The sequence below is a fragment of the Equus quagga genome, chromosome 8, assembly GCF_021613505.1.
Source record: "Equus quagga isolate Etosha38 chromosome 8, UCLA_HA_Equagga_1.0, whole genome shotgun sequence".
NCBI lineage: Eukaryota > Metazoa > Chordata > Mammalia > Perissodactyla > Equidae > Equus > Equus quagga.
Window position 1 is genome coordinate 5,803,288 of NC_060274.1, and position 23,370 is coordinate 5,826,657.

At 42.3% G+C, this 23,370-nt stretch overlaps 1 protein-coding gene across 3 annotated transcripts in view; it reads right to left on the reverse strand.

The window, feature by feature from the left end:
• The window catches only part of PACRG (parkin coregulated), a 503,222-nt gene that overhangs the window by 36,938 nt on the left and 442,914 nt on the right, over nt 1-23,370 (reverse strand). Inside the window, exons 5-6 of one of the 3 annotated variants that reach the window (XM_046670358.1) lie at nt 8,991-9,111; nt 8,430-8,694 (exon numbers count right to left, since the gene is read on the reverse strand). The exons of 1 other annotated variant lie outside the window; for it this stretch is intronic. In XM_046670358.1, coding sequence (XP_046526314.1) covers nt 8,667-8,694; nt 8,991-9,111 — 149 coding nt within the window. In that variant the 3' untranslated portion in view covers nt 8,430-8,666. Of the gene's footprint in view, nt 1-8,429; nt 9,112-23,370 lie in introns of those variants that run through there. One more of the 3 variants, XM_046670357.1, reaches the window with a different exon arrangement.

A 23,370-nucleotide genomic window follows, 5' to 3' on the forward strand; every position in this document is an offset into this window, starting at 1 on the left:
AGATATTTACAGTTATATGTTCTGGATGTCTTCTATCGAAAGATTAAATCTCAACAGAGTTTTAAGTGATTTTCACAAAATACCTCATTTAATCCTCCCAATGCCTTCTGAAGTATTCTTTCCTCTCATTTTTCAAATGGGGAAACTGAAGCTCTGGGGCCAGTATTGGAAGATCAACATCGTCTACAAGGGTAGGTGGTGGAGCTACGATTTAAACCTTAACCTGAATCCCAACCAAATCCCAACTGACATCTCCCACGCTCCCCCACCCCTCGCCCCTCTCTGGGCTTAACTCTGCCTTGTAGATTGGAATTAGATCTCTTTCTTTTCAGGCCAGTCTAGACTATCTGGACAAACACACACCCCCCTCCTGGTTTTAAAAACAACCCACGGAGGTATCACAAAGCCCCTGAGATCTTGGTTCTACTGAAACAGCACCTCTGTGAACCAATGTTGGGATTCAGATTTTACTGCTTTTTGGAAAAGCAGTGGAATATGTGATTTTCCCTGAGAGAGGAGCTGATAATTCTCCATGTTTGCAGAGAGCTGTAAATTTTCACATGCGTTATCCCATTAAGGGCCGTGACAACCCTGCGAGGTGGGGCCCCCTCTCGCTGGCCCCTCTTGCTGCTGGTGAAGCGGAGGCTCTCTAAGTGTTGTAACCGCTTTGTAGATTCTGACAGCTATTTTCCAGAGAAAGGCTTCATTCAGTCACAACTCCCAGACCTCTTGGGAGACGCTGTGGCATTCGTTAGATGTGTGGCCTTTGCTGCATTAGTGACGTTATAAGATATTTAAGCAAATCCAAAGACTCAGTCTGTTTCCTCCCAATGAAGCATTTTAATCAATTTCGCTGTTTGGGTCATTTTCTGTGTGTGCTGAATGAAGGAAAAAATCACTCTGGTGGGGGCTAGTTTACCCCCCCTCGACAAACCAACATCCACCAAATAGATTAGATTTGGGGCAAAGATTGTCACAGTTCAGGAATGTTCTGCAGTTGGGTTCCCTCTCAACTGAAAACATTCTTTTGATATGGAGAATTCCTATGAGGACTGTAAAAATTATGCTCATAGGACATATTTCTGCCTCTTGAATGCAGCCTACAAAAGGGTTATTAAAAATTTACCTTTTTGTCAATAAAGTTCTGTATGGGACAATTTTCTGGCTGCATTTTAATGTAGTGTTCACTGTCCCCAGATGTATGAAGGAGGAGACAAAAGGACCTTTTAAAGCTCTGGTTCTAGAATGTTCCTATTATGCATTTAATTGAATCAAGTGACACACATGGGCCTTGCTGTATGTGGACCCAGTTTTAGCTGTAGGCTGTTTTCACACCCCACAGAGGCTTTAAACCTGGGGCCACGGAGAAGTGTGAGTACAGACATCTTATTTCAGGAAGAAGAGTGTCTGAAAAGCAAAATGACTTGTGAGTTGTTTTAGAACAGCTGATCCTAATTCTTCAACTTTTGAGGAGTTTACTAGAAAGTTCCTTCTCTGTATTGATATAAATGATTCAATTTTTTTTAAAGTTTCAAGAATTAATATAAATGATTCATTTTTTTTTTTTAGGTTTCGAGTATAAAGATGACAGCTAAATTGAATATTTGGAAATGCTTTTTTGAACAGTGAGGAAAACTTTAGGCCTTTTTTTTTTTCTAATAACACCTGAAGCAAAGATGATAGGGTTTTTACTATTGGCTTTATACTGATTGATTTAAGCCATATTTTTCTAAGGCACACCTGTTATTCATTCTCTAGACTGAGGACAATTTAGTTATCTTCTTGATGAGAGAAGCTGAAGCTTTTCTGCTATTCTTAAAGGCGACCTTCAATTAATTTCCCTAAATGAAGAGCCCTAGTGCTTAATGGAAAACAGCAGGAGTGGCCAGGCTGGGCCTGTGGGGCTGTGCCTCGACTTTCAGCTTAGCTGGGCCTTCAGAAGGGCTGGAATGAACGCCCAGGGCAGAAACCTTGGTTTGGAACAGTGGTTCCCAGACTTCAGATGCCCTGGAGGACTTGCTCAGACACAGATGCTGGGCCCCATCCTGGTGTTTCTGACTCAGCAGGTCTGAGCAGGGGCAAAGAATGTGAATCTCTGCCAAGCTCCCAGGTGATGCTGATGCTGCTGGGCCAGAGACCCAACTCTGAGAACCACTGCACTAGGGTCTGTCGGTGGGTAACTCTGGGTGTCAATGAGGTCAAGACACTTGGGCTACTTTTGTTTAGCCTCCTTGAGAAACGTGGATTGAAATGGACATGTGAGTCTGTTTGAGCTCAGACTCCCCTACGGGAGCATCCCTACGATGGGGCGGTGTTTAGAAATGGCCTGTGCACTGGCTGCAGCCTTGCTCGTCCTCATCTGTGTGGTCCTGTGCAGTCTCCCTGGAGGAGCCCAGCGAGAGAGATGGGAGGAGGGGACGGTGAGCCCACAACGCAGTGCCCTGGGTCAGAGTGATGCTTATGTTACAGCTCACGCGGAGGCCATTTGTCTGTCTTTGAACAACCAGATGGGCCCTGTGTTTCTGGGAGCTTTGGAGGATATTTAAAATACTTTCCTCTGACTTGGTTTAAACAGAATAATGAATGTCTCTCCCCACGACAGCAGAGCCTTTTAAAATTTTCCAAAGTCTGAGCGTTGTCTTCAATGAATCGTACGCGATCATTCTTCTTTCCTCAGGACAGCAGTATTGTTGACACAGGACACCCTGAGGAAGTTCAGTGTCCTCTGCCCATTAGACGGCATGTGTGAGGAGGGCCTCTACCTCTCCTTGACTCGCTGGCCTGACAGTGGACCGTCTGTGCCATTTTTATAAGGGCCACTCATTCATTGATTCAACAGATGTTTACTGAGTGCTGACTCTGCACCAGGCATGCCTCCTGGCAAGGGGGATGCCATGGGGAGCAGAACAAACCCCCTATTCTCATGGAGCCACATGCCACAAACCAGCAAGCAAACATGTACTATCGTGTCAGCTACTCACCAGTATTTTGAGGCCAGTGAAGAAAAAGAAGGAAGAGAGAGTTTGAGGAAAAGGGGTTAAGAAAGGCCTTTCTGAGGAAGTGACATTTAGGAGAGATAGGATGAAGCCAGAAAGGAGGGAGCCACATGACTATCTGAGGGAAGTGTGTGGGGCTGATGGATTGCACGTGAGGTGAGAAGGGACGAGACCAGTGCAGCTGGAACATGGAGGGGCTGGAACACCACGAGGAAGTGGGAGAGTGTCAGGGATGAAGTCAGGAGTAGCCAGGGGCCACCAAGTGCATGTAGCATGTCGGCTGCAGTGAGATTTGGAATTCTCCCTCAGTGACGGGAGGCGGGAAGTCATTGAGGGTTGAGAGCTGCTCAGTGATCCGATGGGATTTGTGTTTGAAGGGTCATGGACTTCTGTGCAGAGCACCCCTGTGGGGAGGCAGTAAGCAGGCAAGCTGGTGATGGGACCGGAGCAGGAGGAGTCAGGACATGGCCGGATACTGGGTCTATTTTGATGGTTTTTCAGACAGGCTTTGTAAGGGGTTGGATGTAGAATCTGAGAAAAAGAGAGTTAGGAGTGATTCTGGGTTGTTAGAGCTGAGTAAGTGGTGAAGTGAATTCCTGTTGACTGAGCTGGAGCAGGCTGGGGTGGGAGGAGGGGATCGGAGGGTGGAGGAGACCAGGGGTTTGGTTTCATACGTATGGTTTCACAAGCCTGTAGACATCCAAGTGGAATGTTCAGTGGGAATTAGAGATGTTGGGGTTAAAGTTGAGAATCGTGTGTATAGATGGCATCTGAAGCCATGGGCCTGGATGAGATGACCTAGGGCATTGTTGGAGATAGAGAAGGAAGAGACTGAGCCCCAAGCCCTTGAATCCTGCAATATTTAGAGCTTCTGAAGAGAAGAAGGATCCGGCAAGGGAGATAAGGAGCTGTGAGTCTGAGCACCAACGAATCTCCCCAAGCAACAGGCTTATCCTTTAATGGAATTCATCCCAGCCTCCCTGGGGCCATGGTTGCTAAGCGGGTACATGGCACATTCTCTCCTTCTCTTAGTGGAAGCACTGCCATTTCTTAGTGGGTGAACTTGGGTTCACCTTCTAACAAAAAGAGTTCCTAATCTGGTGTGTGGGGGTGCATAGATGGGGATTAGAACATCTGAAAATGTCCTGAAATCCTCTTCAAAATACTGTGTGTAATGTGCACTTATCTGAGTAGAGGGTGCGTAGCTTCTAACAGATTCTTTAGGCAAGACTAGGGGATATTTCTCAATACTCTGTAAATAAAAAAGACACTGAAGTAATAAATTTTTAGACTTATCAAGCACAGGAAGAGAACAAATCCTTTCGCCCAGATTTAAACTTACAGAAAATTGGCAAGGTAAAAGTGAATAAAGAATCCAGGAACCTTAAAAATACTCCCGCTGGGGAAAGCAAAAAGCAACTCCTGAAATGGAGAATGCAAATGAGCCAGTGTGCAAAGAGCACGTTCCAGCACATACCTGTCTACATCATTAACCAATGATGGAGAACGGGCTAATTGCCAAATAACTGGTACAAAGATGCAAACCGCATCAGTAGTGAAATCTAAATTGGACAACACTGTGTGAGCAAAAACATAGACTCATTCCTTCCTGAGGAGACCATGCTAAGTGATCTTATGGACTTTATAGCCACTGTATTCCACTTCAGTGTCATCGTCAGCGCTTGACCTGGAGGGGCAAACCACTGTTAGTTGGGAGTTTTCAAAAACAAAGACTGACTTGTGTTTCGTATCTTCATTCAGCTTGTACGCACTCACACATTTCAGACTGCAAAAGAGACAAAGACGATGCGAGATATTTTTAGAATCAGATTCAACACTGATATGTATTCTCCTGTTGGAAAGTGCTCTCGATACAGCCAAGTACACTTGTATTATTATTTTTTCCACTGCAGAGCAGAGAGGAGGCTGAACAGTTGCTTTTGTATTAAAACATCATGATTACAAATAATCATAGTAGAGTGAGGAGTGGGGCCCATTTCGAGATGGCCTTTGCCTTTCCTTCTTAGAACACAAGACAGGTGGCTTCACCTCTGCTCATTATCACAGCAAAGAAATGCTGAGTCTGGTGCACAAAGAGTAACCAGAAAGCTAATTCACCGCAAATATCTTATTTTAGAAGGAATGAGGTTGGTTGAGCTGTGCGGTACAGAGATTCTTCTGGGCCCTCAATATTTAAAGAATGGGCATGAATTGTCTTGGTGTGAATAGGAACTGGGTCTTTTTTTAGTTTAGATCTGGAAGTGTCCATTTTGGACAAACTTTGGTTAACTGGTGCATTTCTTCGAAAAGGGACGCTTTCATGGAGAGAATTGTTTGAAAAACTTTGAGAGTTTTTGACTCCATTTAAAGTTCTATCAGAGAGTAGAAATTTATGTTTAGGAAAACGTTCATGGAATATTTTCCCAGGTATATTATTTCTTTAAAATAACATCAGTCTTTGAGCTTCCTAGCTTCTGCTTGGAAAGGGCTAGAGATAAACATCTCAAAATAGCCGAAAGAAGTAAGAGACGCAGTGGGTATTGAAATATACTTAAACTTACTTTGTTTTAGCTTCTTAAATTCCAGTACTCTGAGGTGTCCCACAACCTACACGGGAACTTCTCTAGAGACCTTATGTAAGTAAACCCCAGAAGGACTAAGGCTTTCTTTAAGAAATCTTCAGTTTTGAAAATCACATTCTCTAAGCATGCAACCATTTCACAGAAGTTTTGAACTTTGTATTGCTGCCTGATATTTTGAAGATGAAACTGGGCCATAAAAATTATGTGCTGTTCTTCCATTGTTATGGGAAGGGGGAGGGCAGATGAGAGAGTGCCCACTGAGGTGACTTCCTGGAGGGAGGGTAGGCTTGTGAAAGCCCCGGGGTCTTTCACAATAAGTCCCGTGTTACAACCAAGATCCACGCCTGTGACGGGCCAGAGACCACCCCCTGGCCCACGGGGATGGTTAGAACTGGGCCCTCCCCGTGCTCATGGTCTGAGCATCTACGCTGTTCCAGGCACTAGGCTATCGGCTTTCATAGGAGAATCCCCCCAGGCTCCCATTTATCCATCTGAGCTCCCTGCTGAGCCTTTTACTCGCATGCCTTTGTCATATGATGCTCGGAACCTGCAAGGTGGACATTACCGAGCCCGTTCTGGGATGAGGGATTTGAATTTTTAGAGAGTTTTGTTAACTTGCCCAAGGTCACAAGGCAAAGAGATTCCACACCCATTTCTGCTGGGTTCTCATGCTGTGCCCTATTCTCTTTGCCCCTGCCTTGGTCATTTGGTCCTTGCAGTGACCCTGGGAAGCAGAGACAGTTACAGGTGAGGAAAGTGAGTGTAAGTGACTTGCACTGGGCCCTAAGGCTCCTGAGTAACAGGCTCAGAGTTCCCGCCCAGGTGCTGACTCGAATGTCCAGGGCCTTACCCACTGCTTCCCTTGACTAACTTGTGACACTTGGATGGGGTCTTCCAGCAAATATAACACAGTCATAAAGAGACAGACAAAAACCCTGCCTCCGACACCAGTGCTTAATATTCCCCACTTTCCATCTTTGCCTCCCCCTTAGACATCTCAGAAAGGGAGTTCCCATGTAAAAATGTAGCAGGTGAAAGAAGCACTGTCTCCCTCGGAGGTCTGAAACCCTCTTCCCTTTTGAGTTGATCAGAAATTATTTGCGAGAAGTGGAAGACACACCGGGGGGAGAGGTGAAAAAGCAGGCCATTCCTATTTCTATACTAGTAAAAGAACATATTTTTAAAAAATCTCCAGAGAACATGTGCTATCTCTGTAGTCTTTTTGGTCTTCTGCAAAATCATCTGCTTATGACAAAGAACTCACCTTTGCTTTGTAAGAAGCACCATATTGTTTGAAGATTTTTCAAATATGTATTGCTTTGCTGGGGTAGAAACTAGTCATTATTCATGTTATTCTCTTTGAAATAAAAGGCCAACAAGTATGAGAAATGATACTCGGTACCTTGCATGGAACACCTCAATCCTTACAACATTAGACTTTACAGCTGAGGAAACCTGAGGCCCAGAGAGGTCAAATAACTTGACAAAGGCAGCACAGCTCATAAGTGACAGAGCTGGGAAATGAACCCTGGTGTTCTAATTCCAACCCAAAGTTGGGGCTCTTGGCTCAGTGGCAGGTCTTCTGGCTCCTACATCAGGCAGTTTTCAGGAGCATGTTGGGGAGTGAGAGGCCAGGCCTGTTTCTCTGAGAGGCCAGGCTTGTTTCTGTGAGTCCTAACAGCCATGTCGGAAATTCCAGCAGGAAATTTCAAAGGCACCAAGAAGCCATCATTCTAACTAATAGCGTCATGGACTTTGGTTTCTTTTCGATCACATCACTGATGCCAAGACAACAGCTGATGGGTACAATTGAAGATTATAGTTTGGAGAAAACCTGCCTTAACTTGTTGATGTCTGCTTCTCGCTATGTTTTCCCAAAATATTCACATGAAAGCCAATTTGTCTTACCAGGTCATGCATCTCCATTTACCCTAAAAAAACACTTACAGAAACTAGGGCGGGGGCTGCTTAGATGCTAGATTTCATATGCTGAGCCACTCATCAAGGAAGATGAATAATGAGGCAGTTTTAAAATTTGATGTTTGCCTTTAGAAGCTTGTGTCTCAAATAATGAGTGACAACAACCTCGAGGTCAACGTTCGGTATGTGGGGGAACACATTTATTTCTTCACTTTTGTGCAGAAACTGCACGTTGCTACAGAATGGGATACTTTGGACTATGCATTTCTGGGCAGGTACAGTATTTCTCAGGTGTGTGGAGTTGGTGTTCCATCTTTATGAATCTTTCTGGGCTGGGTTTCAGATGCCCAGAGCTGGCTGCCCGATGTGCCTGAAAAGCCATTGTCAGGACGGATTGTCTTACAGTTGGTCTTCTCTTTGGGCGCCTTTTCTCTTTCTCGGTTAAACAAAAGAGTGCATATCTTTTGTCTTTTTTTTTGGTCTCAATAAAATTCCAAAATACTACCATCATACCCACAGAGATGTGCTCTGAGAACCCATTCCACTGGTGGGAAGAGGCAGAGGAAAGAATTGCCAAGGAACAGAATTCAATTTGTTTCAAGGTGTAATCACTAAGATGCATATAAGTCATTTAAAAAAATTATCGAGAGCCCTAAACAAACGGCTGGATAACATTTTGTCAATAACACATCAGGTCCTGAGATGCGGTATGTCATACTACGGAAGGACAAAGATTCAATCTAGCATTTTAAAAATAAGATTGGCCATGTGACACTTCCCACCTAACCCTGCCCCCATCTCTTCTCCCAGTCTTCCCCCACCCCACCCAAATGTCAACTGGAAAGCCCCTGCCAGCCCAGATCGCTAGCGGGCTAGAAGCATCAATTACGTTTATAGCTGAGTTTCATAACGGACTGCGAAACTGTCCTTCTGTAATTGGAATATAGATTCAACAGTTTTATTGAATGTCAAAGCACATTGTTCCGCACAGCTGCTAGAGAGGTGCTGCTGAACTGGGGTTTCTCTTCCATGACAAACACCTGTTAAGCAGTCAGCATAAACTCTCCCTTACAACCTCTGACATCACCCTCAGGGCAGGCAGACACAGAACAGCAATTGCTGAATTGCGTATGAAAATTATAGTTTTATTGTCTGTACAACTGAAGGTTTAACTCGGACTCCTGCTTCTGTGCGAGCTGTATAAAGAAGCAATTCTTCTCTTAGAACAAATAAGCACAGTACACTATTGTAATCTAAGAAACAGGCACTATTTATGTATTGGAAAGCCTTGCTCTCAATAGGGCTAACAGTCCCATGGTCCACAAGCCACTATTTTAGCAGCTGTAGAAAAGAAAGCTATAGAAGTCACAAATAATGAGATGCCAAAAGCAGCAGAGACAGATGATCAGAACACTGAGGGATGCCTTCCTCTACTCCCAGCTGTTCCCACCGTTAGTTTAGCAAGCACGACTCGTAGGTAGGAACCATGTACTTAATGTTGATGAAGGCATCTTCTCCTCCATAGCGCTCAAAGGCTTCCAGCGTCTCCTGGATCAGGTCTCCGATGTTCTCCCTCTTCTGCTGGCTGTAGTCAATGCCGTCTCCGGAGTTCACTGGTTCATGCAAACACAAAGAAGCCCGTTATTTCTTTGCAGTTTCCCAAAAGGTCCTGCCCGTCAGTCTCGGCGTTTTCTCTGAATGCGTGTTAGGAGACATAGCATTTAACATTTTTCTGTGATCTTGCAGAGTTTTAGGAGTGGTACCAAATATACAAAAGTACAAAATCCCACATTGGAGCTGATGGAAATTAATCTAAAGTAAAGACATAGAGTAAATGAAAGTGAGTTAATCATGGTTATAGTACAGATCACAAGTCAGGGAACCTCTTTCTCAAATCTGACAACTGCAATAAGGAGTGTTCTCTTGGACCCTGAGTCCTTCAAAATCCCAACCCGGTATATTCAGAAGGAATGTTCTATCATCAGATTAGGGTGTTGGCCCTTTGTAATTTGAAATGGACACACTGTGGAATGAGAGACTTGTTGCTTTCGTCCACAGAGTGAACTCTTTCTGCTGTAAGTATCACTAATCCAAGTGTTCAGTTATCTGAAATTATTTCCCTCACTTGGATGCAGATGAGCTAGGAGGAAATTGCCTTTCCTGCTGTGGCTGCTCCTGACTGACTAATGAACATTTCGATGACAGTTATAGTGATGGTTTCGCAGGGAATTTGTGCCACTGCTAGTGTTGGAGTCTAAGTCCAGATAGGTGGTCAGCCCCATGGGGTGCCTAGAGGATCCCACTAAGGCTTGGCCTGACAGAACCTGGAAGTGACCATTGTAGGTGCCTCTCAGGCCCTGTGAGGGCGGAAGTCCTAGGGTTGGCCTTTGATGGCCTTGGGAACCTAGGTGCGTGGCAGTAGTACTCCACTCTGCACAGAAAACTCATTCTCAAACCATCTGGATAGGAAGTATCTGATCGCACCCAACCCCTGAGATGTTAGAGGAATTACCCAAGTGTGTGGGAGTCTGACAAATATGGGAGACCTTTTGTTTCAACCCAGAGTTCATAAATCCCATGATTTTTTTCTCTAATGATAACCATTACACACATTCATGTTGCAGTCCACTCACAGATTTCCAAGGGCTTCAACAACATTTATTCTCCCAGGAAGCGAGACATTACTGAGCCTCTGCTGACATTACCCCTGTCTTAGCTAACGATGAAAGTCAAGTGCAACAGTGTGGGCTGAGAGGGCTGAGGAGGGTGAGGAGGAGAGCTCAGGCCATGGACTGCTACAGGGTGCAACTTGAAAGTGTGTGCTTTACCAGATAAAGTATTTATTTTATTCACATTTCAAATATGGCTCCAAAATGTTTATCTTGCTTGAATGTGAATATAATAGAGTTATATAACGCCCAGTTATTTTGGACATTTTAAAAACGACTGAGTAATGGTTCAGATCAGTAATAAAAGTAACAATTCCAATCCCACACAGCATAGATAAGCAGTTCTTTTGCCTGATTTTTCCAGAAACTTGTTAGAGAAATATCACTGTCTTCTATAACACAGAGATAATGAATTGTTCTCCTGATTAGTTTCTTTTGGTGGGGGTAAGGCAGGCAGAAATATTACTAATTTTCAGAAAGAGAAAGAGATTATGACTCATATAGCTATAATGCCTATCAATTTTTCATAAAAATGAACTTAAAATGGTTCACAAAGCTATCGTAATTAGGTGCTTTTTTCCTTCTTCATGGTGGGAGTGTTTCTGCTATGACCTGGACAGCTGGATTTACATTAAAGTTTGATTTACAGAGTAATTGATCGTCCAAAATATCCATTTATGACAGTTACATAGAATAAATGAAAAATAAGATGTTTGGACAAAAGGGTTCTTGCCCTATTGTTTTTGAGCAAAAGAGAAACTTTTTAAAAACAAAAATGTAGACAAATGCACAGTGAATCGGCTTTTTTTTTCTTTTTTGAGAATTGTAGGGTGGTCTGAGAAAAGAGTCAGTGCAGTCAGGATTGCCCACTAGAGAGGACCACGTGGTATCAATCCACTTCCATCCACTGGGGAACTTTCCAACAGGTGAAGGTCTTTGGGTTCAATTAACAGTGAAGGAGGAGGAAGCTTGTGCGGGTGTGTGTTGGAGGGGAGTTGCTGATATTTGTTACAGGTGTAAAGAAAAGATGTTAAGGAAGAAAGTCCAAAAGACGACAGGACAAAAGCAACAAAGGAGTCAGAAAAAGGGGCAGGAGAGACAGGGACAGATAATGTGTGTGACAAGGGAGATGGATAATGGAGAACGTATCTATTAGGAACAACGTCAGTTTCCCAGGATTCCCATCGGAAGGTGAGGAATGTCCAGCGAGAGTCTTTGGCTGATCTTTGTGTGCCTCCTGTCCCCAGATGATATTCCTGATAAACCCCTCCTGGTCACGAAAGAGGTAGATTTAGGGAGAAGGTGGCATGACCTAGGTTTGCATAGGACAGCCAAGCCCACAGCAGAAACCCCCTGGAAAGCACATGGGAAATATAATTGGTGATGGTGCTGAGTTGTGACAGCCTCGATCCAGTCCCTTATGGACGAGGATACGTAAATTAAACACTAATAAATGGTGCCTTTTGTTGGCATATTAGTCAAAAGGTCAAGAACTGAATAGATCACGGGACAGACATATTTTCCTGATGGAGGCAGAGGGGATTTGGCAAGTCTGCACACAATGGAAAGCTTAACACACCCTCTTTTTTCCACTGCCTTCCAGAATGCTACAATGACAAGCAACACTTTATTTCCATAATAACCTATTCTTACTTTTTAAAAAATATTTAACTGTAGGAGTAAGTAAACTATGTAGCTTTTTTGTTTCTCAACAGTGTATAAACCCAAGTGATAAAGAGAACAGAGCAGAATAGAAGTTGCTTATTCAAAAAGTGAGTTGGAGTTGGAATATTTTGTGGTTACAGAATGTGTATCACTGGGGCAGAAAAAAAGACCAAAAAGGGAACATGTCCCTTATTTTGCATGCTGTAATGATGGCAGGGCAAGTTCAGAGTCAAACCACGTTGAGAGGCAGGTGAGCAATGTGGTGTCTATTTCAAAGCTGCTATATTGTCAGGTTCCTTGAGAATCTGAATTTAAGGTGGTAAGCTTGAGCTTATCATTTTAAATACATACGACGCTGTTGGAAAATTTGCTTGTGAGAATACGGCACTTTAAAATAAACTTCCTCCTCCTTCACTGTTAATTGAACCCAAAGACCTTCACCTGTTGGAAAGTTCCCCAGTGGATGGAAGTGGATTGATACCACGTGGTCCTCTCTAGTGGGCAATCCTGACTGCACTGACTCTTTTCTCAGACCACCCTACAATTCTCAAAAAAGAAAAAAAAAGCCGATTCACTGTGCATTTGTCTACATTTTTGTTTTTAAAAAGTTTCTCTTTTGCTCAAAAGTGACTTACAATTGTCAATTCTGATTAGGAATATGACATTTCAATTTAGGAAACTAGGAGTCTATCTTATATCCAGCAGCTGGAAAGATACATTGATGATGGAAAAGATATCTTTTATTTATAAACAAACAAATAGGACTATAACAAAGGTTTAAACCAGACTTTGCGTTTCTAAAGGGATAATATGCTAGCAGAGTAGAACAACAGATTTAGTTTCTCAAAGAGTCTTGCGTGCAGAAGGCATGCAGCTACTGCTTGAAAGTTGTTCCCTGTTAGGAATGATTTTAAGCACATTTATGATCCTGAATGTTGACATTGTTTTTGATTATGTAGGCAATATGTTTAAGCACACACATACTCTTTTTCTATCTAACCCTCTTTATACTGTCCTAACCGGGATGCTTTCTCTCTCTAGGTGCCATTTTGGTCTGAACTGGGATGCGCATATATCCCAGTCTTTCATCTGGCAACGGTTTTCTCCCGGTCCATGAACTCAGCTTGTGGCTGTGAAGTGACTGCCATAAACACCTCACCACCAAGGGCCACCGCAAAGGGCATGTCTATGAGACGCATTTACATTTCACACAGATAACTGCTATGCAGTGGACATGGTCCGGCAGCGGACATGTACCATGTAGGATTTTATGAAATATTGTCTTAGCACTTTTGCAATTTCTAGACTGTGTAGAAGATTTGTTCTTTTCCTTTATTGAGTTACTACTATTACAGGAAAAAAGAAAAAACCAAAAGCAAAGCCGGAAATCAGGACAAGTTTGAGCAAGGTCTTCCCAAGTTGGTGCTGCAGTTGGCCTTGACAGCATTGCTTCACCACACTGAAGAGCACTTTTGGTCGTGACACCAACAGCCGTTATTATGACACGATGTTCTCTGTGTAGACTGAACACTCTATTAAGCGCTGTAGGGTATGCAATATAAAAAAAAAAGGCTCTTGCCTTTGGGGAGCTTGTCATCAAGCTGGGGAAGCCTACCTGGCCGTCCTCTTGGAGAATACAATGATCACGTACACCTGCCATGGAAATAAGTCCCGGCTTGTGCACCCTGACCTCAGAGCCTCAGGGCAGTGGGCATCTCCCTTACCACTTAGATTGCCACTGGAACCTGTGTCCCGAGAGAACTCTTGTCCATGTCAGACATGCGAGTCCTTTTATCTTGGAGACATGAAGAGCAGTAAAAGAGTGGATGGATGGCCATGGGGAGACTCAGGATCCTGAGTTCCATTCAAATTTGGATTTTTCTAACTTTCATGTGCTTTGGCAAACACTCTTAGATGTTAAATGTGTAGATGTTCTTATATGAACAGTAATATACAAAGGAATTATTTGGAAATGAAAGCATTATTTCAGGCATCAGAGATATAAAACACAATTGCTTTCTTCAGGGTGTTTATTCAACATACCTGAAGTATTATTCATTTGGTACCAACAGATGAAATAATTTATGAAATCTACCTGTACTTTCATGAATAAGAAAATAAATAGGCACGATTTCAGGAAAAGAAGCGCTTCCATCAATTTTGCACAAGTCGTAGCTGAAGCAGCAGCTTTGCATCCTAAGAGGGACGAGCAGGATCACGCAACGGAGAGGCGGTGGGTCCGCAGGAAGGAAAGCGTCGGTGCCCACCCCCACCTGTCGTCCTGAAATTGCTCACGACTTGGGTTCTTTCAGAAGCCAGGGAACTAAACATTCTTAGAGAAAACACTAGCTTGGGAAACTCAAAAACCACCTGAGTGAATCAGGAAATGATAAGGGATGACTCAAGTGATGTCCAGACTATCGTTACCCATCTTTCTTCACACTAAATTCTAACTTTTGGAAGCTCCCATGTCATGATGTAACTGGCTGTGCTCAGTAACAACAATGGTTCATGTTACCTCTGAGGTGTACAATAGCACTTTAAGTAACTGTAGAAATTTGCAAATACCTCAGACAAATAAACGATGATTAACCTGACGGAACAACATTCCCTGTAGCCTTTGGCAGCACCAGACAGTGAGCCAGGCAGACCGATTCTCTCAGCGCACCTAAGGCTAAATTACAGTCATAAAACCAAGGCTTTGAAATAAATTGCTGCTGACGCATCATGGTTTGGCTACACCCTCCCTTGGTCTACCACTGTTTCTCTGGCCATTTGTGTGTGGAGTCTGGTGTGTTGTCAAGTGTGGCCGCTTTGCATGCACGGTATTTGAACGTGAATCCAGGCCACGTCCAGCCTGGAGCTTTTCTCAGTGTGAGAATGCCCATCGATAGAAAGTGACTTGCAGAGAGCACATTTGTCACCCCATGTCCCTAGGTGAAATGGCTGGTGAGCGTAGCGTGCAGCAAGAACTCTTGTCCTATGGTGCATGCCCACTGGGGCTGGACGGGCTCCCTGAAGCAACACTGAGTGCTGTGAAAAAAAAATGGTAATAGAAGAAGCCAAATCTTTCTTTTCTGGATCAGATAAGGCGTTTTTTTTATTTATTTTTTTTGTTTTTGGCTTCTCAAATGCTGAACTAAAAAATTTCAAGAGCTCTAGAGCCCAGATGAAAGGTGTTTTACCTGTCAAGACTTGTAACCTTTGATGGCATCAGTCACAGCCAAAGCTGTGTTCCTCCTCTTGGGTGTCAGTGATGTCATTGATGTGGAGAAATAAAGGGAGCCCTGGGGCCTGGGTTCAGGTCTTGGCAGGTACGTGCAGGTGGAACCTATTGCAAATATTATTATGATGTTTCTTGATGACATTAAGCCATCACAGATTTTCTGTTGGATGATTCTGAACAAATTTCCCTTTTGGGTTTCGTGGATTTAGCAGTTATAAAATCGAGATGACCCAAAGAGTAATTCCCCATTTGAACTTATGGGTATTTAAGCAAAAATGTCAGGGGTTTCTTTTCCTCTTCTCCCCAAAGCCCCCAAGTACATAGTTGTATATTCTAGCTATAGGGCCTTCTAGTTGTGCAGAAATGTCAGTTTTTATGGACTAAAACTAACATTTTCCAAACGAGATTTATTAAAGAGAGAACATCATTTAAAAAAGATATTAAAAAGGTAACTCATGATATTTATGAGTTTAGAAATGGTGGCTTTTGAGTGTTTTTCTTTTTAATCTGACTTAAGAAAGGGAAAAAAGACAGACATATTTTATCTTTTAAGAAATTTTCAATTTCAAGACCTCAATTAAATTGTCAACATTAGTTTGGGTAGAAATATGTTTATTTGGGGTTAGCTTGGACTCAATTTACTTTATAGAAATAGCATTATCTATTTTGGAATAAAAGGACTTTCTCCCATAAAGTTTGGAAAATTACAGTAGAAATAATTGTGAATTCCAGTCTGATCCTTTTTGGAGATGAGAGAACAGAGGAGAAAGAAAAGAGAGGAAGAAAATCTAGGATCTAATTCATTTTCTACACTGAGTAAGAGAACGAATGCTTTGGGGAGATATTTTGAGGTTATCTGCTTTTAGAATCCTAAACAAATGCTTCTTTCACTTTCTTTTATAGCTTTGCTACGGTGCTTTGAGAGGACTGATCTTTTTTTTTTTCTTAACCATAACATGTGTCACCCCATTCAGAATTCCGGGTGTTTCCCATTTTGGCCTAAGTTTAACTACCATTTCCCTGGCTGGCTTCATCTCCTCTTGGAAAGTGATGGTTTTCAACATACCTTTAAGTGTCACTGTACAATGGATATTTCCAAAGCCTTGGTTCATGGGGGGTGTGAATCAAAGTTGAGATGGTTTTGCAACCAAAAACTTCTAATAACCACAGCATCTGGCATGCTAGAGATGCCCAAGGGCTTAAATACTTCAAGTCTTCTCAGATCTTGTTGACATGAATGAAATTCACAAGATTTCTTTCCTCTGAAGATAAAAGCTTTGAAGCGAGATCTTGATTCTCAGCTGGATGTCTCTCTCTCTTCCTCTCTTTTTGACACTGGAGCTGGGTGACTAAAGCAGGAGGCTACTAAGCTATCATGGTACTGAAAACTCAAGAAAAGGTTTTCATCTTCTGCATGAGGGCGCTTGTCACTTGTGAAATGAAGATATCATACATTTTGGCTCAATTGTCAATGAAATATTTAAATTTTCCTTCAGACAGACAATGAAAAATTCTAAACAATTGCCATTTTCCAACTGCAAAGTAGATTTATTTCTCTAGGAAATTAACAATGATAACATTGGCATGCACTGGTATTGTGGAAAAAACATTGGACTTCAAGGCTAATAACTTGTGATAAAATTTTTGAATAATACAGTAGCTGTAATATTTAATAACTTACTAGATGTTTAACTATAGATGGTTACTTAATTTCTCTGAATGTCAGTTACCTCTCCTGTAAAAAGAAGGAAATGATCTCTGTTTCCTACCCATCCTAACATTACATTTTATAATATTACAACAAAAGTTTGGAATACACTTTTGGAAACGATGGTTATTCAATGGAGGCATTGTATTTCAACTGAAAAGATGACCATAAAGGAATTGTATAATTCTTCAAATTTGAAGAATTTCACAAATCTCATAAGCCTCAAATTCAGTTTTCAAATCAAGTTCTAGGAAAAACCAAAAGACCAAAGTTTACATAATTAGTTCTAGTTAAGAAAGAGAGCACTGTCAAAAACTCAAATTGTTTGTTGACACGCTACCAAAAGTTATGCCATTCTGCTATTTCAATAAGTCTATGCAGATTTTGATTTCCTAGAATAAATATCAAATGTATAGGTTGATATTTTGTACATTCAATGCGAAGTGATTTGGTTGAGACTACAACAAGGCAAGTTAGGTTCATCTCTGATTAATGACTATTTTGACCTGGAAGTTATACTGAGAAAAATAGGGGGATTCACCAATTTATACCTCAACAGGATAATTCTAACAGTAGATTCAGTTGCCATTGAATTAAGCTGAATTCCAACTTGTGGAGTGAAAGTGTCTCTCTTTTCTTGTTGGCCAATGTGATTCAGTGAGCAGACTGTGTCTAAAAATGAGCAGAGTTCTAAGTCCAGCTCTCTGTCCTAAATCTATTCCCTGCTGGCCTGTCTCATGGTGGAGTAATAATAACAACAATAATAATACTACCATAATGTCATTTAAAACTAAGAATAGCCCTGTGAGCTAAATACTGTTATTGGCTCCCCTGCACAGAGGAGCAAACTGAGGTTTAGAAAGGTGAAATAACTTAGTAAAGTGACACAAGCAGCATGTGATACTTGGATACTAAAAAGAGAACTTGTGGTAGGTGTCTGCTGAAGTGCAATGAGAAGGATGATGGGAAGATCCAGAAAGAGAGGTCTAAGCATCCTATGTCAACACAGGGAGCTTGCAAGGGGGCAGAAACCTTGCCTTTCTAACTACAGAAGAGCTTTAATCCCAAAGAGAAGGAATGCCATTGGGATGGGGGGTCTAGGTGAATAAACGTTGAGGGAGATTTTCTACTTGCTGAAGCCAGTCAACTCGTGTTTCATAGGGCACCCCCAAACTGCTCATCTTAGCTTCATTTTTATGATACGGTCTATTATGCTATTTTCACTCCATTATAAATCCTTGAACTAATGCCGTCTTTTACAGAGGTATGTGCAGGAAGACAAAAATCAAGGCTGAGTATTTCAAGGACTTTTTTGCAATGCCATATGATACATGAGGACTACGGGGAAATTCTAGCATTAATTTCACATTCCATCCCTCGCATCTTTATTTATGATTGATTTCTAGATCTGGTAGGTATTAGTTATACAGTCTTACAGATGAGGAAATGATAGGGCTTTAACATAAACAAGATAGAAAAGCAGTCTCAGAGCCACCGTCCAGGGTGTCATTGCTACTCGTGGAGGGACCTCTGATATGGTCAGACCAGAGGTGCTGGGAAAACCTGTTACTGCAGGATAGTAGGAAGAGGGTGAGAAGGCAGATAGTAGGACTCTTGTAGCTATCTCAATGGACTTTCTATATCCTTAAAAAAAAAAAAGCCAGATTCAAACCACAGATGTTGGGGCAGTTTATGAATCAAGGTTCAAGGCTGCCATTCTCCATGAAGAGTAGAGGGTTTCTAGTATTCCTTCAGGAAATTGTTCTGATTCCTGAATAATACATGACGGAATCTAATCCTGCGTGGAGGCCCTCAACTGGCCCCCACAAGGTAAGAGCTGACTTTGCTAGTCGAGCAAGCCCTGAGTCAAGCTCCAAGCATTAGGGTCATCGTTGAATCCTCCTTTGCTTTATTTGGATTGCTATTGTGTAGTGCCTGGTGGGTCTGTCTAATAAACCCAGACCCAGGGCTACTTCTGTAGCCCACCCCTGGTTGGAGCTAATAGTCTATTTGGTTTTTCCACCTTCAAGCTCTCCTTTTCCTAATTTATCCTACAGATTGATTTTCCTAATCACATTCTCTCCTGATCATGCCCAATATCTCCATGTTGTATGATGGATCCAATTCCAATTCCCCACTATCTGGGCCATCTGTATCCGCTCTCCCTTGTGAAGCCAATCTGATATTTTGCTCCTTCCCCATAAGACCTTCTGCTCCACTCAGACTAGATTTCTTACTAATCCTAATGTGTGCAATTTCCATTCATGTCTTTAAAATTCCCATTGGAATATGCTGCCCTCTCCCTCCTGGTAAGTCCAAGCTTAGGTTTTATCAAGGCTAGTTTTGGATTTACTTCCTCTGTGAAGGCGACTCCACAATCATCTTTCCTTCTTTTGAATTCCTAGAACCACAGTCAGTCATCCCTCCCTTTCCTGGTTTACATGCCACTCTGGAACCCTTAGGAAATGTTTTATGTTTAGTTAGTTTTCCTATAGTGTACCACTTCTTGAAGGATAGGATCATGCTATTTATATCATAAACCTGGTTCATTGGCATCAAATACAAAGTGAACACTTGTAAAAGGGATGAATGAATGAATCAATTACTACTTTGTGGGTTTATGAATCCAGATACAATATAAGCAAATTCAGTTCTAAATACATTGTATGTTAAATGTCGGGCCCACAATTTGCCTAATTCCTATTCTTTATTTAAAATTTACATACATATGAGTTCTTATCCATGGAACAGTGTTGATGCGAATTTGGAAAGGCTTGATCAGATGAGTTTAACTACATAGATAGTTAGATAGCATCCTCTTTTTTCCAAGTCCTCTTTGATTTAAAGTAGGGTTTACCTGGATCACTCTTAAATTTTTTTTTTTTTGAGGAAGATTAGCCCTGAGCTAACTACTGCCAGTCCTCCTCTTTTTGCTGAGGAAGCCTGGCCCTGAGCTAACATCCTGCCCATCTTCCTCTACTTTATATGTGGGATGCCTACCACTGCATGGCGTGCCAAGCGGGGATCCGAACTGGTGAACCCCGGGCCGCTGAGAAGCGGAGCACGTGAATTTAACCGCTGCGCCACCAGGCCGGCCCCTTAAATTTGAAAAGAAAAAACTTTCTTTTTCCAAAACGAAAAATCGGATTATCCCATTCACTTTATTAGTGACCTTTTCTCCAAGATGAAGAAAATGCTGAATTTTGATAATGTTTTTGTTTAATATCTAAATTTTGCTTAATATAATTTCTTACATAGCTACATGGTAACTTTCAGTCAGTTCAAGAAATAGCCAAATAAATGATTTTAATTGAAAAGGAAATATTCGTTGCTGCTTTCAGGAGTGATGCAAACCTATTGGAAATAATTTTAGTACTTTAGATTGATGCTGAAAACTTTTTAAAACGAGCCAAAAACCACAGCTGTTACCATAGTTTTCCATTTCCGGGAAACATTAACCAAAAACCCATTTTCAGTTCTAATTTTTTCTTAAATAATTGAGGCAGAAAAATGAAAAAAGAAATCTCAGATTTCTAACAAGTATTGCCAGCTAGTGGAGTAAACTATGGAGAGATATAGTTATCAAATTATCTTTGTTAGAACTTTCATCGATGTAACGACCTCAGAACTCAGAAGCCTGTGTGTGTCCACACTGGTGATCGCCATCACAACAAAGTTTGGTTAAATCATTTTAGATGAAAGCCTGCACACGGGGGCACTGAGCCACAAAGTAAAAGACCTTCGTGGTCTTGATGTACTCTTTGTTCTGTTGCAGAAAATAATAGATAAAGTCACTAATGGTGCTTACAATGAAAGACCACATTATACCATTTCTGCAGATCAGATGTGTCCCCCATCATCTGGGATTTATCTCAGCTTGCCTCAACCACCTACCCTTTGAAAATTCTAAAATGAATTATTAGGTGCAAAATTTGAATAGATTTCCAAGCCATTAGCTGGAAATTTTACGGAGTGAGAATCTTTCTCATCAAATGAGCTTAATTAATGCAAAAATAATATATTTAATGAACAAATCAAAGGAGTCTGCTGGGCTGAACTGAGTTAACTGCTGTGAAAGTGACAGAGTTAAAACCTTTAAGCCTTTTACGACTGTCTCAGCTTAAAATAACCTCGCGATATCTTTCCGAGCTCTGACTATCAACTTTTATCAGCTTCTACACTGGTGAGTTAAATGTGGCAAGAGACATCCACTTTGCCACCAAGCATATTAATACAGAACACAATCTGAAAATACTTGAGCTTGGCTAAGGACATTTTCACAAATGTTCAGGGCTTTGCTAAATTCTAATCAAAGTTTTGGCCACATGGTAAAAAAAAAAAAAAAAAGAAAAGAGGTAACTAAATTGTGGGGAAAAAAGGAAAATGCGGCCATTTAATTTGCCATAACAGCAAAATTGGGTTTGCACAAGATTGAAACTAAGGCTTGTTTGGAAATGCTGATAGGAGAAATATGCTGACTTTTGATACTTTTGAATAAAGAATATTTATTTGCCTGAGTTGCATTTTTTATCTCTTGAAATTCCTCAGCATAGTGCACACAGTTGCTTTCCTCTGAATCATGATTTGAGGAGTAGGTGAGTCCAGACAAAGGCAGCATGGAAATAAAACAACGGTATCCCCAAGGGGTTGAGGCCATGTGGTCAGGCTTTTTGAACACAGATGGCTTTGCATCCCAGCTCCGTGGGACCCTCAGCTTGTTATTGAATCTCTGATTGAAATGGATATAATAATACCCGCCTGTAACGATAGGTGCAAGGAGAAAATGAGAGCATATATGTTATGTCTTTATGAACATAACAAGCTGTTGATGAATTTCAACAATTATTACTGTAGCTACTCTGAGGTCAGTGTTCCTGTTCCTGGGTAACAGCAGATTGTCCCTAATTTAGCTCTCCTGTGGGTAGGACAGGAAGGATAGCCCACAGAACACCATGGAGTAAGCTTTTTGCTTTATTGTTTATAAAATAGGTTCACTCCACAGCCTGAGAAAAGGAGCAGACCTGAGCTGCTTTATTTCCAACTCATGCAGCAGAGCGAGTTTATGGTCACGCGGATTCACCGTGAACATGGAGCCCTCATCTTTGGGCTGTTCATTACTCACCTGCCGTTTGCTCTTCTAGTCTGGACTGGTCCCTCGGACCCTGCTTGTATCTCTGATCAAGATACTTGGTTGCAGGACTTTATAAGCAAACAATTTATGGCTTAAGCTTACACGCAATAGTTTTCCTAAGTTCCGCTTTTCTCCTGGATGGCTGGTGGGATGCAGTCCTAGTAAACCACCAGGAAAAAGTGGATTTTGTCTTTGAACGCAAACCTGACACTTGTGCCTCAAGCCACAATCAGGTCTTTATTCTGTAGCATTCCTAGGGACTTAATATTTGCAAAATAACGTATATTTGGGTTTCCTTGTTTTGTATTTTGAGGCACTAATTGCACTTAATACATACTAACAACAATGTGTTATAATTTCCATTTTATATCAAGCAAGGAGCTGAATTGAGAGAGAGATAGAAAGAAGGTGTCCTTGCCTATTGCCGACCACAAGGGAAGAGCTATGCTGCGGAAGAGACAGTGAGACATAAGGAAGCATGGGAGGCTCGTCTCCAGCGGCTCCTGTCTTAGCCCTGCAGGAGGAGTACCGAGATGGGGGAGTTTAGGAACCTTGCTCCCCTGCTTCTTGTACTGTAGCTAAAATCACCCCATCTGCCACCTTCACTGCATGGCTTGCTGTGTTGGCCTCTGAGCCCAAAGAAGCCCTCTTTTCTCTTCTAGACCCTTCAAAGCATGGCCCTACGCCCCTAGGAATGTGGACCTCACAACTCCTGCCCCTGGCCAGGCTCCCAAATTTGGCATTTGTATAGCAGACTCGGAGCTCAGAGTACATTGGGTCAATGTCCTGGCGAACAAGCACACTTGCTGAACATCTGACCAGGCTGGCTCCTGCTGAGTTAGGCCTGGACAAGGAAAGCCTCCAGGAGATTGGTGGAAAGACCTGGACCACAGGCTCAATTGACCCCTTGCTCTTACTCCAGTGTCCACTGCCAGGTGTCTATTATCCCTCAACCACCCAAGGCGTCTAAGGAAATCATTCCATTTAGTTCCAGCTTCTTGGAATACTCTCTCTTGAAGAACATTGCCCCTCCACATGCTTTTATGGGCAAGACCTATGTTCTTTGACTTAAAGATCTGCCATGTGATGGTGGGCCCTTGTTTCAAGGCTGTTTATATTTTTGTAGAGACCTTTGGCTCAGAGGAACAGCTCTAATGTTGGGGACTTCGGGAGTCAAGGGAGTCTGGCATAGGAAGATTCGTGGATGGGCAACCCTCCTGGCCTCTGGGACAACACCAAATCTGTAGCCTGCCCTCCGTCCTCATAGGCTAGCCTGGCTGGAGGATATGAGGTCTAGTGAGGCTGACCAGCCCTGACATATCTATGGGCTTGGGCTATGGGAGGGGTACCCACAGGAGAAGGACAGCACCCCATGGTGGGAGAGAGCAGCTGTGTGACACAGAGGCAGTGCAGAGAATCCTTGTTCCCTAGCATGGTCTGCCTGGTGTTCAAACACAATTTCTACATGCCCAG